The sequence below is a fragment of the Pempheris klunzingeri genome, chromosome 11 (assembly GCF_042242105.1).
Source record: "Pempheris klunzingeri isolate RE-2024b chromosome 11, fPemKlu1.hap1, whole genome shotgun sequence".
In the NCBI taxonomy this organism is placed as follows: Eukaryota; Metazoa; Chordata; class Actinopteri; order Acropomatiformes; family Pempheridae; genus Pempheris; species Pempheris klunzingeri.
In genome coordinates, this window is record NC_092022.1 from 4,385,523 (window position 1) to 4,400,596 (window position 15,074).

Genomic DNA, 15,074 nt, shown 5'->3' on the forward strand with positions numbered 1-15,074 from the left:
ACGTTGGCCATCAGCGATTTTAGAGGCTATCTGCAATCATTTAATGGCCCAGAAAATGACTAAGACTGCTAAAGTGAATATGCAAGGCAGTCCAATCCACCCAATAACAACTGTTTGCCAATTTGGAGCATTTTGTTAAAAACAATTAGAAGTTGCTGTTTCGACTGAAGGAGGAAAGAATCATTAAAAAGTGTTGTGAGGAAATGGACGTGTGTCTCTTTTCTAAAAAAGAAATCTGTCCCGAGATAACCCTCCATCCTCCCCACTCAAGTGCAGCCCAAGAGAGAAGCTGCAAGAAGGGCTTTCATTTGATGCTGCATGTTCATGGAATATTCATACGTGCAGCTTTCTTCAGTCTGGTAATGGACACCTCAAACTGTGTCAAGCTATGTTTTTTAAGGTTTGCATCCTCTGGTTGACGGTAAAGGATACATGCCAAAATCTGTCAACATCAGTGAGCCAAAACAAAGAAATTGGACATCTCAGCCCTCAGCTTGGTGTTAAAATGCACTAAACTAAAATCACCATGTCACATGATGAACTGCATAACCTATGGCAGCATGTTCAGAGTGACCTTTCCCCCCCATCAGGTTGGCCAGAGAGCAGGATGCAATCAGAGCGTATTTACCGTGGCGTAAAGCAAAATGATGAGTAAATGGACCGAGAAAAGAAAGAAACCACTTCAGTCAGAGCTCCTATTGTTGACTTCCAGTAGCACTTGGTCACAAGCCTGCTGATGTAGTGTGTGCAGGCAAAGAGATGTAATAATCCTCTCTGTCCTCCCCTTTCCGGTCACTCATATGAAACTGCATGGCAAAGCAGGAAAATTTGCAAGATAAATTGTAGTGAATAAAAAGAAGTAATCCTAACAAGAGCGAAACCACTTTTACTGCCTGTGTTCGCATTTTTATATCGGACATCATGTCCTCTGTTGGATCACCCCTTGCCAACACGGCTGCTTCACTGCAAAACATCGTCATACTGTGAACATTTTATTTACTATCTTGTTAAGATTGCATTTACAGTGATACTTTTAGAAAGATTCAACAAAGATCCTTTGTACAGTTATTTTCAAGCAACATAAAATTGCAAATAAAGTATATACAGAAACATTAGAATAATGTAAATAATCAGTGACATGTCTAGATACACCAACATGCTGCACTCATTAGCTAATTGAAACAGGTAACACACATGAGGCCAGATTATGGTTACGAACGCTGCATTCTGAGGAGGAGTTTTTTTTTTTTTTTTTTTTTTTAAACAATGTACACTGCTCTGTAAAGAGTGAAATGATAATAATGCAAATATGCTAACAGAGTTATGCAGATGTACAGGGGTCATGCTAGCGCTGACGGATGTGTACAGACTATTACAACATGCTCATTTGGAACCAGACTGCTTTTAAATAAATAAAAAGGACTAAGTGGTCTGCCTAATGAATGCAGCATGTCAAGACAGATACTTGAAATGCTTGTCGGACCTTTTTAACAGTCAAAAAAAAAAAAACCCAAGTTGTCAGTGAGGTTACGCTCAGTGAAGAGAAACAGCTTCTCTTCAAATGCACGGTCACAAATACGAAATGTTTTATGCACTATATTATCTCCATAAAAATAATCCAATTTAATTTATAGCATTACTCCGCTGCTCTGAGACACATCCTATCTTTTCCTCCGACATTGTTACAGTCTGTATGTACAAGAAATTAAAATCTTCAGTAAAACAATGTTACTGTGTTTCAATCCTGAAAACGATCCCTTTGTTTACATCAACCGCAAACTGCTTACAGTACTTTTTGCTAACACTGCACCTTGAATGGACCAATCATTGTGCTTATTCTAACACCTACAGTAAATACGACAGTCCCAAGACAACATAAAAACCAATTTAAAAATCAAAATGTCTTAGTTAACAGAAGGCAAACCTCCAACTAGTACATTTGAATTAATATATTAATAATTTAACAATGATTCAATAACCCAACCTGTTGACTTGGCAGTTTACTAACAAGCAACCTCGTATAGTTTGCTGTAGCTTCCTTTGTCCTGATCCTGATTAGCTAGCTTCTGTTTATCTTCCCTCCCTTGCTCTCCCTGAAGATCAATTTAACACTACCTGACATGATAAAAGTCCGTACATATAAATAAAATACACAAGCAGTGACGTCTAAAAAAAAATGGCATGCCATTGGTCCTTTAAATACTGTTCAATACGTAGGCTGGAATGCTTTTTAGATTCTTTAATACCTGATATAGAATAAGTGAGGGATAAAAACGCTCCTTCCGGACACAATAAATAACTATCCTTCATATAGTGCAGTAATACAGTACTCACACTAAACCTACAGTAATTGCACAGTAACCACATGCAGTGGGCTGAAGAAAGAGCAGCCCCCCTCCCCCCACTATCTGTCATCTGTCCCTCAATCCCTACTTCCATCTCTCTGTCTATTCTTTAACTTTCTGCATCTATTCAGCCAGCTAACATACATGAATACCAGTGTATGCAAGTATTCTACTTCACTTAGGGTCCGAACACTGAGCCCTGGGGGACACCAGCCCAAACAGAGAAAGAGACAGCTCTCTGGAGTTGCAGTCCAAGGCAAAATGGATAATGTCTGCTTTAGGATGACGGTCAGCTACAGGTAGTTTGGTTAATCCAGTTAATAATAAGAGCTCAGTGATGATCATAATCACCGTGGGTGTCTTCTTTCACTTGTGTTGTAATTATTTGCACCATTTATTGAGTCATTTGTGTCAGCTTTGTGTAGACAGACAGCCAAAGCAATAATACTTCTATCTGGACGGCTTCCCAGTATAACAATACATGACCGGTCTTCAGCTCCAGGCTGCATCAGTCTCTCTGTAGGTGCTCCCTGGTAACTGAGTAGTCATTTTTACAGTCTTGTTTAGCCTGTAGGTTGCACTGAAGACTCTAGTGGTATCCATGGTGGAATGATCCCTGTGTAACTGGGGGCAGGTTGGGGGGTGGTGGTGGTGGTGGGGGTGGCAAGGGTCTTTTCATTGGCAGTGGAGATCAGTGAGACTCTTTTGTTACTGTCGTCTCTCATCACCTCTTCCATGTTTGCCCTTTCTCTGACGAGCTTTTCTTAGAGTTCTCCATCTGAAGGTGGCAAACACAGCTTGAAGAGCCTGGTGACAAAGAAAGAGAAAACTTCAAATGAGGGGAATCCGCCTTGTCTAACAACATAAATGGTAAAATGTTCTGATGGCATGGGGAGAGGTGCCTGAAAGTGTTTTTATAGTGTACCTTGGGAATGATGGAGGCATCTGGTCCATTACCTTGAGGTTTTTAGCAGAGAGTTCAACTCTTGCCCCCTGATCGAAGAGAAAAGATGCTCTGAGCTCCACAATGAACATATTACAATTGTCCCAGATGGCTAAATTGGCAATATCTAGAAATACTTTAAGTCTGGGAGTGTGATGCATTCTCCTGTAAGGCACAGACTATTATTTGATATGACTTTGCGAAATGAAAAAAAGTTGCTGAATATTTTTGTCACACATGTCTTATTGGATTTAACTAGAAAGTATGTTAAATACATCAAATATCAAAGTGATTCTTGCATATATTTTCTATTTTTTTCACTTATATCAAAATCGGAAAAATGCTACTCATTGTGATTTCAACTATTTTGCCCAGTCCTGGCTCTGACTAAAATAAGTGAAAAGAAACTAAACTTTAGAGGGGAGGCCATAGAGTCTCCTGAGGAATCTCTGGTCCTGGGCTTTACCTGTTTGCGCATTATATCCATGGTCTGCATGATGCAGCGTGGCATGAGGCCGTGGTTCCTCGCTAAGATCATTGCCTGCTCCAGTGTCACATTTAGGGTACATCTGCAAAAAAACAAAGGTTAGAGCTGTGTGTTCCTCTGTAACAAAGACACACTAATGGGGCTGTCCACACGTGCACCTGCTGGACACCCCAAATTGGAAATTAATTCAGACAGTGAGGCAAGGTTGTGCTGTTGAGGTTCAGTGGAGCATGTCTTTGATCCACGCTGCACTGTGTTAATCTTGATTCCAGCTGACAGTCTGGTGATACTATGCAAACAGTCTAATAATGTTGGTGCGGAGCCAAGCTGACCTCTGCATGCCTGTACCACACATGGTGATGTGGCAGGCTCCCAGGCGGTTGCACAGCTCGGAGGACACGCACAGCACGCTGACGCCTGACGGGTGGCCCTGGGCACTCGGGCGCACGTTGACGTAGGACTGCATTAGTCGACAGAGGTCGTCCAGTGTGTTGAGGGGTCGCAGCAGCTATGAGGAGGAGACGGGGGGGTTGGAGAGGGTCAGTGGTTAAATGGTGTGATGACAGGATGATACAATACAATAATCACCAAAGTGGCCATATTACCAAGTCAGTTAGACTACTATTAAATGTATCTTATAAAACCAAGCAGAGGAAAAAGTCACTTGTTTCCTTTACAATGTCTTCATGAATGGACATTTTCTCAAGACAAGTGACCTATCAGAATATAATAACATCAGCGGAATAATCCAAAATAATACAGCAATATTAAATAAAAGATTTTAAAAAGCGAATTAAATTAGAAACAAGTGAAATTATCTCACACCACCACCTCATATGTTTCTAATATTCAATACTAGACTAAGTAGAGTAACTGACTTGTTAAGATGGAGCACCAGCAGAAATGGGGAGAAACCATTGAAAAACAACACTAAGAGGTTGAACTCTTTGCAGCCTTTCCTTGGAGAGACAACGGAGACCCGAGGATAAAGCTCTATATATTTAAACTACTGTATATTCTACTCAGTTTTAATCATTGGAATCTATTTCAGCTACAGTCAGTTTGAGACACTAGAGAATCATCGCTGATGAGTTTATGTTGACGTGTTGAGGTTAGATGGAGTTAATGGGGGGGGGGGTCTTGACGAGCTAGTGGGGGGAGGGGGGGTTCCAGTGGCGGGGATGGCACACCAGTTGATCTTACTTTTGAAATGCTTGGTTGAAGGTCTCTAACTTCAAGGCCCAGTATCTGTGCTTGCATTTATATTCAGTCACAACATTATATAAAAATGGACTTCTGTTACAAGACAGTAAATGGGAAATATATCAGCGTAAGTGTATATTTACCTGGTCTATCTTCATCGCTGTGGTGTTCGAGTCTGTGGGGAGATTGGACTTCTCCAAATAGAAAGCCCTGATAGGACGAAAAATACATCTATTTCAGTTTTTAAAAACTCTTCATCTTGTTTGGAAATCTACAGATTTTCCTCCTCTGACTCACTCTGTGTGAGAGCTGAGTCATCTAGCATCTACAGTACTTCACTTTATAGAATATGCCACTGCTACAGTACATGTTTCATCATTTATTGATGCTGCACAAGTCATTTCTTGGGAATTAGAGTGCACATATCAGAAATCACAACAATATTATAAGCTTCTAAAAACCTTGAATATGTTGCAGGGCAATACACAACAATGAAAATAGAAAAAAATCTAAATGAATGCATACATTTGTTGTTTTCTGTAAATCTGAGCTTCTTGAACATATTCTATCTAAAAAAAAAAACGATCATGTTTATTATAATCAAAAACACCATTCAGCGTGTTTTGACCTGTTAATCAAATTCACAACAAAAGAGGTTCAATAATCGAGTATTTTGGTAAAATATTACACAAACTTCTGCCTGAAGTTTGAGTAACAGCAGACCTAAGGAGCCATTAGGCATTAGTATATAAGATAAGATATTCCTCTATTAGTCCCACAATGCTGAAATTTACAATGAGCCACTCATGGGACTTTATCAGGGACTGGTTCAGATAAATTATACAGTCTTCACCTTGAAAGATTCTAGACCTTGACAAGAAAAATAAAGCAGCAATCGAAGCATAGTTTCTGCTTGCTTGTGCAACACCACAGGGTGAGCTCTCCCTTTAAGGTGAAATACATCCTGATATATCCTGAGTGCTTGTGAGTAATCCACTAGAGGGCTGTGATGCAGTGTAGCACAGCGTACCTGAGTCTGCGGTAGTAGGCCTTGACCTTCTCTAGTGAGACAGCGTTGGTGCGCTGCTGGAACTCCTCCATGGCTGCGTAGTCCTGCTGAGACACTCCCTCTGGACGCTCCAGTGCTGGATAACACAGGCAGGAGGCATTTAGATCAATACAGATGAGCGCACATTTGCACCAGCACATACTATAATGCCCTCGATCTTTAACCTTGAACTCCTCAAACTTCATCATTATCCTGAACATAATCTTAACGTTAATTCTGAATACCGTATCCATCCGGTCCGACCAGCCTTAAACATAATCCTAACCTTGACTCTAAAAATAATGTTTTGAAAACGTGATGATTGTCTATAATGTTTTTATCCATATGAGGACACATGGTGCTGACAGATATGGCCACACACACACACACACACACACACAAACTTCAGCATCTGCAGCATCACAATGCGCCTCACACTCTCTCCCCCCCAAAGTGCAGTAAACACTATTATCCAATAGGCGGCGACATTCATCCACAGATCACCACTGCTGAGTGGCTCTGAAGCTGTGTTGTTCCACACTGAAGTACATGGGAGCAATGTCAGCTCTCTCATTGGCTTAGTGTTCCAACTGGCACTTGTCTATTGAAAATTAATGGCTACTTGGCAGACAGGCTTGATGCATAATGCAACCCATTCATACTAGGCCAGCAGAGACTGATGGAGAACTAGAAGGGGCATGGCGGTAGGGGAGAACGTAAAGGCAGGGAGTTTTAAACGGCCAATAAAAGGCGTCAGGCTAACCTAATAAAAGCACACAAAGCTACCAGGAAGTGTGCATGTGTGAGAGGCTGAGAGGCTGCATAACACATTGATTGTTTTAAATTATACAGTTCAATATATAGTGCATATCAAGTGATTTTCATGTCCCCCGTGTTCTGTACAATACTCCCTTGATCTGGCCCCCACTGACCCTAACAGTGTGTTAAGTTTCGACTGGAGTTCTTGCTTAAACTGAAATATTGTATAAAATAATTGCTTTGGCACAAAAGTGGCCCCGCTTGCCACTGTTGTGTCATGCTGTACCAATTTATCTCCAGCTTCTCCAGTTCCTGTGTCCCAGTCTGTCCAGACTTACCCCTGGTGAAGTGGACGGTGTGAAGCTTGAGGCTGCCTCCGTTCTGCAGCCGACTAGGCAGCTCACTGAAGAGACAGCTGTCCAGGTACAGGGTGATCTTCAGGGCCTGCCGGCTCCCCTCCACCTGGTAACACACTGGAGTGTCTGCAAAACACAGAGTGGAGATGTTACCAAGTGTGTACTATTATACTTTTGGCTGTCTGAGGCATTCAGGGCTATGAAGTAATAGTCAATTAAAAGCAAAGTTTTATAGTGAACAGAATAAGGACACTTGTGTATTGTCCTCTGTCTCTACTAATGAGTATTAATATCTACACCCATATATTATATTGGATATATTTGCATACAACAGTCATAAGCTCTGTTATACTGCAGGCTTACCGATGATATTAAAAACAGAACAGACATACCGCTGTATTAGTGAGCATCATCAATCATTTCAAATCATTTGCTTTTTTCCCCAAAACAAGATTTCATAAAACCATATTAGAAACTCCATCCTGCCACAAGTGAAAGTGGGAGAATTCACTGTCTCCTGCATTGCCTTAGTCTTGCTTTAACACTCCCACAGAGTGCACAATACTGGAAAAAAATACAAAAACCTGCAATACACATACTGTTATGTCCGTGAGCTGTTACTAGCATGTAGCAGCAGATGGCAAATACAGTGGTGGAATGAGATATTTAATGTGCTGTAACAACATAAAAAGAAATTGATACCCGATTCCATCATGTAAATTAAGACAGTTATATTACTGTTTGTCACATTTCTCAGTCTTCTAAATATCTTTCTTCACCTAAAACAACTGTGGTTTAGAATAATTGGTCTTGGTTGTCTGACATGCGTGCAGAGCAGTAACCTTTTCTAATTCTACAAACAATACATGACAAGTAATAATTTAGTCTGAAGTAGACTTGTGCTGATTTCTCCTAACATTTTCTGACTGCGGGACATAAGCAGTTCTCAGAAAATGAAAAAGATGACCTTTACTGAGCGACCTCTAGGGTCAGCGCTCTTTCCCAGAGAACCCATCAAGCCATAATCCTGTGGAATTGGCTGTGATGCTTCAGGCTCTGTGGTGCTTACATCACTCTACCCCACCTACAGTACAGCTCCCATCTTGCCGAAGACGCCATTAGCAAATCAATACTGTCCGATGGATGCTGCCGCCACAAACCATTTGCCTGCACTGCAGCAGTCTGAGCATAAAATGCAACTTCAGCAAAGCAGTAAAGTTAAAAACTATTTTTTACATCAAAGTGCAGAAGATAGGAAATAGTTGAGTGACCAAGTCAATATGTGTTAGTGCGCGCAGTCGCTCGCATGTTCGTGCACAATGTATGCAGTGTGCACTAAACACTTTTTTTTCTGCTGAGTGTGGACCTATAATAGTAAATCCTTGCTTTATCCATAGCTTTGCCTCCTAAAATGAGAAGTGCATGTTGTGCTTTTCCTTTGAGCGGCAAATCTCTGTTGGCCATACCGAGGCTGCTGAAAAGGGAACCGATTCAGAATGCAGTCGCTTTTTGCATCTGCTTCCTTTAAGACTTCATGTTGCCAGGAGCACCTTAGTGAATACAGATCCTGAGGTTATCAAAGCCACAAATACGCACAGGTCTTAAACTTTATACACACACGCAGTCATGCCAGGATGCTCACAATGCCCACATGAACATCCCCGGGTGCATCCTCAGTTTAAACTACTGCAGTTATTATTGTGCTCAAATGTTTACTCTGAAATGACCTTGAACGGTCTGGCAGGATATTTGTTCCAAAAGAATATTTATTCACTATTGCACATAACACATTTGGTGTGCAAGAGCATTACGTATGTGTATGTGTATTTAAATGTACTGTTTTCTATATATCTATGGGTGTTCCCAGGATGCACGCGTTAATATTTCATGTGTCTCGGAGCTGCACTAAAGTTTAAATGAAGCCCCTCAGCCTGTGAGAAAGGGACCATCTTCCCTGTCATACAAGGACAATGAGGACTTTAAGAGACCACATGCTCTGCCCTTGTTTAAGATGATTTATGGAGCCATTATACTGTTGTTTTAGCTCCCTATTCAGTCACTCTCCTCTGAAAAGAAAATGAAATCTGCAACAGTAAAAAGGCAATTTCACCCTCAATAGCTGCCATACATCCACATAATGGAACTTTATTTAGAGTTGGTCAAACCATACAGCTGCTCATTAGCAGTAGTGTGGTTTGAATGGGCCAAGTCAGTCTTTGTTGATAACGTCTCTTACTTGCGACTAGACACTCATCCTCCAGTTGCCTGAAGAACACAGTGACTTTGTCCAGGTCTAACAGGGCCGCCTTGGTGTCTTCCAGCATAGTCCGCTCCTCTTTCTGCCAGAGGAGAGAAAGAAAGCTCAGCTCAGTCGCACCAGGAAAAGAGTTTTGATCGTTGAGAGAGAGCTGCATGACTAGAGAGCCGCAAAGTTGATACGACAGGCAAGCCACTGCATTTAGATTTTTGCTTAAAACTGCAGCAGAGACATCAGACTGCATCACAGTGTGAGGCTACATTAGAAAGTTTGCCTTTCTTGCCAAATGAAAAACAGGAAACATGTCCTCACCAGGTGAGGTGCTAACGTGGACTGGAAGTGCATCAGCACACCGATGACAGATATTTGCTCCAGCCACTTGCGGCTGGTCTCTTTGCCATCTTCCTGGTACTCTCCGGCGTTGTTGAACCGTGACCGCAGCGCCGCTAACACCTGCTCCGCCAGCGTGCACACAGCCCCCGTTGCCGCCTGGCAGAAGATCACATCCCGTCGCAGCTGCAGAGACGTGTCTGGTGTTGGACAACAAGAAACTTTGATGTCAGAGAGGGGTGGAGGGACGTCAGGGGGGCACCAAGAGGGTAAAAGGCATCCCAACCTGCCACCATAACCTTCCTAATTACACGCATCCTGGAGATGCTCCAATACACATATTTTATTCCATTAGCCTGAACCCCCTGAGAGGATATCTCCCATTAACTAGCACCATCTGCCACTGTGCACAGTTCAAAGTGACTGGAGCGCTCTGACACCAACCCTCATTCCTGTACAAACATACTGAACAACTGGCCTCAACCTGGACACCATCCTGATCTGGAAAATTAAAACAATGCTGAAAACTAAGACTCTTAACACTGATTTAATTATACTGGGACCTAAATAAACTTAAACATCTGAGTTATCTCTTTGTAATAAAGCAGATGTGAGGGAATCAAAACATACTTGGTACAGCTTTATTATATTAGGTTGTTCATTATTAATAGAAATGCGGATAAGCTACAAAGACAATAAGAATAAAACCCAATTAAATATTGAAATGTTCTAAAGAATCCATATTCTATATTTTAGTTACAATTTAATCACATTTTAAGGGCCTTCAGATGTCCTAATGTAGATCTGGCTGTATTTTCATATGATGGATGATCTCATTTGCAAAGACTCATTCCAAGCGTTGGAATCATTTAAAATACTCCAGTGACGAGGCCTTTCCTGCTGCTTGAGACTGAATTCTGCTGAGCGATTGCACAGCAGTCTTCTGGTAATTTAGCCGAAAATTAGAAGTGGCTTTTATCTAGTTTGATTATTCACTGCCACTTTGCTGGTTACTCTACCTGTGCACTTAAGCAGAGCCAGGAGAAGCTGGTTCTTTCCATCTGTGGAGGGAGAAGAAAAACGAGATAAAGATGACTGACTGTGACTGCGTGAGCACATTTACACGTCCACACGAGTGTGCGTGTGTCTGCTCCACTAACCATCCACGAATCTTTGCAGGCTCTCCACCAGGGTTTTGATAGAGTTGGGCAGGTTCCAAGGGTCCTCCTGGATGTTCTTGTGGATGATATAACGGCAACGAACAGTCCAGTCTTCTGTTTGGCGGAACTCTGGTCACATAAAACCCCAGGAATGCGTGAGTGTTTGTAACTAGTGTATCACTGGTAGCATGAGGATACACCCTCTCACCTTTCAGACATGCAACACACACACACACACACACACGCACACGTATGCACACTCAGACATAAACATGTACCTGGTTGGCTGTGGTCAGAGTAAAAGTGCTTGGTCTCCTCACAGGCCTTGGCCATGACAGGTCCTTTGAGTAAATTGTTGATGGAGTCAACCTGTATGCAGAAATAAAAGCGCAGACACACGCACAGACTGTCAGATAATCAATAAGACTTTATATGTCCTTCATCCCTCAATTCTACATCTTTCTTTCTTCTTCCTTTCTGTCTGTGTCATATAAACATACCCATGTACTCTCTGTCTTACACACACACAAACACTGAGATAGCTTCTGGCAAGAGTCTTTCAGTATTAACCACAATGAAGCTTGTGTGTGCAGGCCCCCTGAGCTGCTGTTTACATGTGGAAAGAACTATAGCAGTTTAAGTGAGCCCACCGCATGAGGGGGGGGGGGGGGGGGGGTCAAAGGACATCAGATGCTGGTAAGAGGAGATGAAAAGATGGATGGATGTGTGTAACGTGGTCCACTTATCAGTGCAAGTCTGTATGTGTGAGTGAGAGAGGGCGGGAAGGAGAGACAGAAAAGAGGCCAAGTGAAAGAAGAGATAGAAAGCCAGGATCCTGATCAGAGGACAGAGAGCTCCACGAGGTAACTCAGCCCAGATGTTGACTGATCGCTATCACAATCATCTGTTCCAAATGGTGCGGTGGTGGGGAGATTTAACACTGAGGCGTGTGTGTTCTTGTTTCAATACATTGGTTTTACATTTTTTTGGCGGAGTTTAATGCGAGGTAATCTCAGTCAGTCCTCACTTAAACCAACAGAAAACTAATGTATTTATTGCCCCAAACTGCACCCCTAAACAAACCTGGTTGAAAAGATGTTCGAGGCAGCCGTGCAGCTTGTCCTGTTTGTCCGAGGGAATCCTCATGTCGCACGGCAGCTCGTCTCCTGGCGGGCCAAAGCACATCAGATAAAAGTTGAGTAGAAGTCACACATTTGGACATCAGTGTTCATTTTTGCTTGACCACCCAAGCTTACGGAAAACATTTCTATCCATCTGTTTTCATGTAAGGATGAAGGCTAATTAATTGTTTCAGTAAAATGTCTCACTGTGGGCTGTCTGTGACTTAATGCTGATTAAAAAAAAAAAAAAAAGAGTAATAAACAGCAACGGACATATTATTGGCTCACAGCACAAAAAATGAGGCGGTGGGAGTTATGAACTTAATATCTGACCACAACCACCTCCAAGAAACATCTGCAGTATTTCTCTGTCTTGGCCTCATGAAAGCATGATATACGAGCATCATCATCAAAAAACTAATGACGAATCACAAGTTGGCGACTGCTGATCAATTCTTACGCAAACATCCATTATTTCTAGTCTTTGTTTGACACTCAGGAAGCTTGTATTTGCTTCAGCCTGGCTTATGTTGTTTATACAGAATTCACTTTACAGTGCTGTCTGTTTGGACAGTGACACATTTTCTCTCGTGCTGGTTCCTTACTCGACTTCGGATCAGGAATGTTTATTGTTTCACTTAAAATCCACTGTTGTGGAGTGCAAAACAATAGAAAATGTCTAACTTACGGCTATTCATAAAAACAATATGCATGGATGGACAGAAAAGCGACGTTTCCTTTCGTTCCTTTACCTGATCCCATCTCATCACTCCCGAGGTAAGAGCTGTTACTTCGCACACTGGTGTAGGACAGGACTGAATCTCTGTTGCTGTTGCATTCACTGTAATAATACACAGACAGATATACACAAATGCACACAGTCAAAATGCATAATAAAGCAAAGGGTTCATTCCGTTCTTAAACCACAGAAAGGATTTGGAAAGCCGTGTCTTGTAATTATGCTGCCAAATAATCCTTCTGATTGTAAATGCCTTTTCTGATTTACAGTACGTTTGACCAGAGGTAATTAAATGTTTCTCACAGCAACAACCGCCACTAGTTTACACAGAGAAGCATTCACTGTAGCAGCATTTGGAGTTCCTAACATGTGACTGATAATAAATGTGTAGACTGAAACATTGAAATGGAGCTCACTTATTCACACAAAACACTTTTATAACCGCATGCTCTTTTCTGCCAGTATATTGTAGCTCACTTGCGGTCGCATTCCTTCTTACCGGTGTGTGCAGAAAACATCAACCTATACCTTCAGTTTTGTAAAATAACATAGCCTGGTATTTATAGCCATAAGTCTACGTGATTCAACATGATTACCGGGAGCATGTTGGAGATTTATGCGGCTGAAATTATACATCGTTTCAAGTGAGCACGCTCGTGATCCCCTCGGAGGAAACTGGGTGATTCACAAGCTGAACTACCATGACAAATGGCCTACAAGCGACTACGAGCTACAAAACGACAACACTGGCTTTGTCTTCCTCTGCTATTATTCGATTTTGGCTTGAAGACAAAGTTGGGAGGGGGTTGGGGGTGGATATCACCTGCCGGGTTATTCTGTGGTCCCTTATGTGTGTGAATGTGTGCTAATGGTAGTAGGAGGGGGTTGGCTAACTCAGGGGTGCCACAATTATGGGGAGAGAGTTAATATAACCATCTTTTACTAGTTTGGCCTCAACACTCTGCTGGCTTTCATTCACACACATACAAGCACAGCATGTTACACTCACACTAATATGAAATTGTCTTTGTGCTCTTTCCCTCCGTCCAACCATCTTTCAGGCCTCCCATTGTGTTTCCCTTTATTTGCTGCCTAATATACACACAATTCTCTCTCTCATTATTCCCCTTCTGGCTATCTGCTTCTGCATTGGGAGTTGTGTTTTTCCGAATCAGGAGGTGATTTCCAAATTCAGCCACACACCTCCAGCTAAAAGTGTGAGCACCACTGTGACTATTATCCTGCTTGGAGTAGAGAATCTGGCTTAAAACACACACACACACACACGTGCATGCACGCGTCCTGGTCACACTTAAACATTTAAATACACTCTCTATCTACTAATCTAGGTGAGGTGCTTCTTAAACTGAAACTGTCAAGTGATATATGCAGTAGTCACTCTGGGAAAACGGCATATAGTAAAGATACTAAAAATACCAGCATGTAGATTAAATGTCCCACAAATCCCACAATGAAATGCAAAGTGAAAACTGAGAAGCTACTCGGGTGTTAAAAAAAAGTTAAACAAACGCAGACTTTTGGAAAATCCCAGAAAAACAAATTGTAAACAAATTTGACTTGCACAATCTGTCATAGCTGGAACGGTAGTTTATGTCTATAAATTAAGTTCCATATACTGTCAAGCGTGACATGTTGAGCAAGCTGGTTCGCCAAAAGCAGCTGAGAAAAACTGACTGTCTGTATTGGACTGATTTTGACTTGTTAAAAAGGAAACAGAAGAGATGAATGGGACTGTTTGAAATGTTAAGCAACAAAGGAAGATCAATCACAGGTTGTCATTTGGGATGCATTCTGATGCCAGGAGTGAACTGTAATCTGTCTCAGCTGGTACATCCGTTAAGACAAAAGGTCTTGGCAGGGGCCACACACACACACACACACACACACACACACTGGTGACAGGCAAAATGTATCAGGGTTCAGAACAAACATTTTTCTTTCTGTCTTTCTCTGTCTTTGACCCCGTGTGTGTGTGTGTGTGTGTGTGTGTGTGTGTGCGTGTGTGTGTGTGTCTCTTCTGTCCTTCTGTTCTCACACTGTGTTCCTCACAAGCTGTACTCGGACAGCGACCTCCAACTGTCGAGCTCTGCTGTGGTCTGTCACCACCTCGGGCTTTAATGTCTGATTCTCTCAACAAGACTCAAACAAAAGAAATAAACATAAGATCCACCACCCACCTCTGGAACACGGTAGCACTTCCAAAATTTCACAAGTGGGATGATTCATCCACAGTCATGGTGCAGCCTTATACTGCATATACCTTCAACTGACTACATTACACTGGGCTTCAAAACCTTGAGTACAC

The 15,074-nt window shown here is 42.0% G+C and overlaps 1 protein-coding gene across 1 annotated transcript in view; it reads right to left on the reverse strand.

The window, feature by feature from the left end:
* Nucleotides 1-995: 995 nt before the first annotated feature.
* prex1 (phosphatidylinositol-3,4,5-trisphosphate-dependent Rac exchange factor 1) overlaps nt 996-15,074 on the reverse strand; it is a 76,804-nt gene continuing 62,725 nt past the window's right edge. The window contains exons 27-40 of the mRNA XM_070839159.1: nt 12,762-12,850; nt 11,972-12,054; nt 11,167-11,257; nt 10,889-11,017; nt 10,748-10,789; nt 9,711-9,928; nt 9,378-9,480; nt 7,124-7,267; nt 6,009-6,123; nt 5,122-5,188; nt 4,108-4,283; nt 3,755-3,857; nt 3,271-3,338; nt 996-3,152 (exon numbers count right to left, since the gene is read on the reverse strand). Of these exons, the coding sequence (XP_070695260.1) occupies nt 3,110-3,152; nt 3,271-3,338; nt 3,755-3,857; nt 4,108-4,283; nt 5,122-5,188; nt 6,009-6,123; nt 7,124-7,267; nt 9,378-9,480; nt 9,711-9,928; nt 10,748-10,789; nt 10,889-11,017; nt 11,167-11,257; nt 11,972-12,054; nt 12,762-12,850 (1,471 nt within the window). The 3' untranslated portion in view covers nt 996-3,109. The remainder of the gene's footprint in view (nt 3,153-3,270; nt 3,339-3,754; nt 3,858-4,107; nt 4,284-5,121; nt 5,189-6,008; nt 6,124-7,123; nt 7,268-9,377; nt 9,481-9,710; nt 9,929-10,747; nt 10,790-10,888; nt 11,018-11,166; nt 11,258-11,971; nt 12,055-12,761; nt 12,851-15,074) is intronic.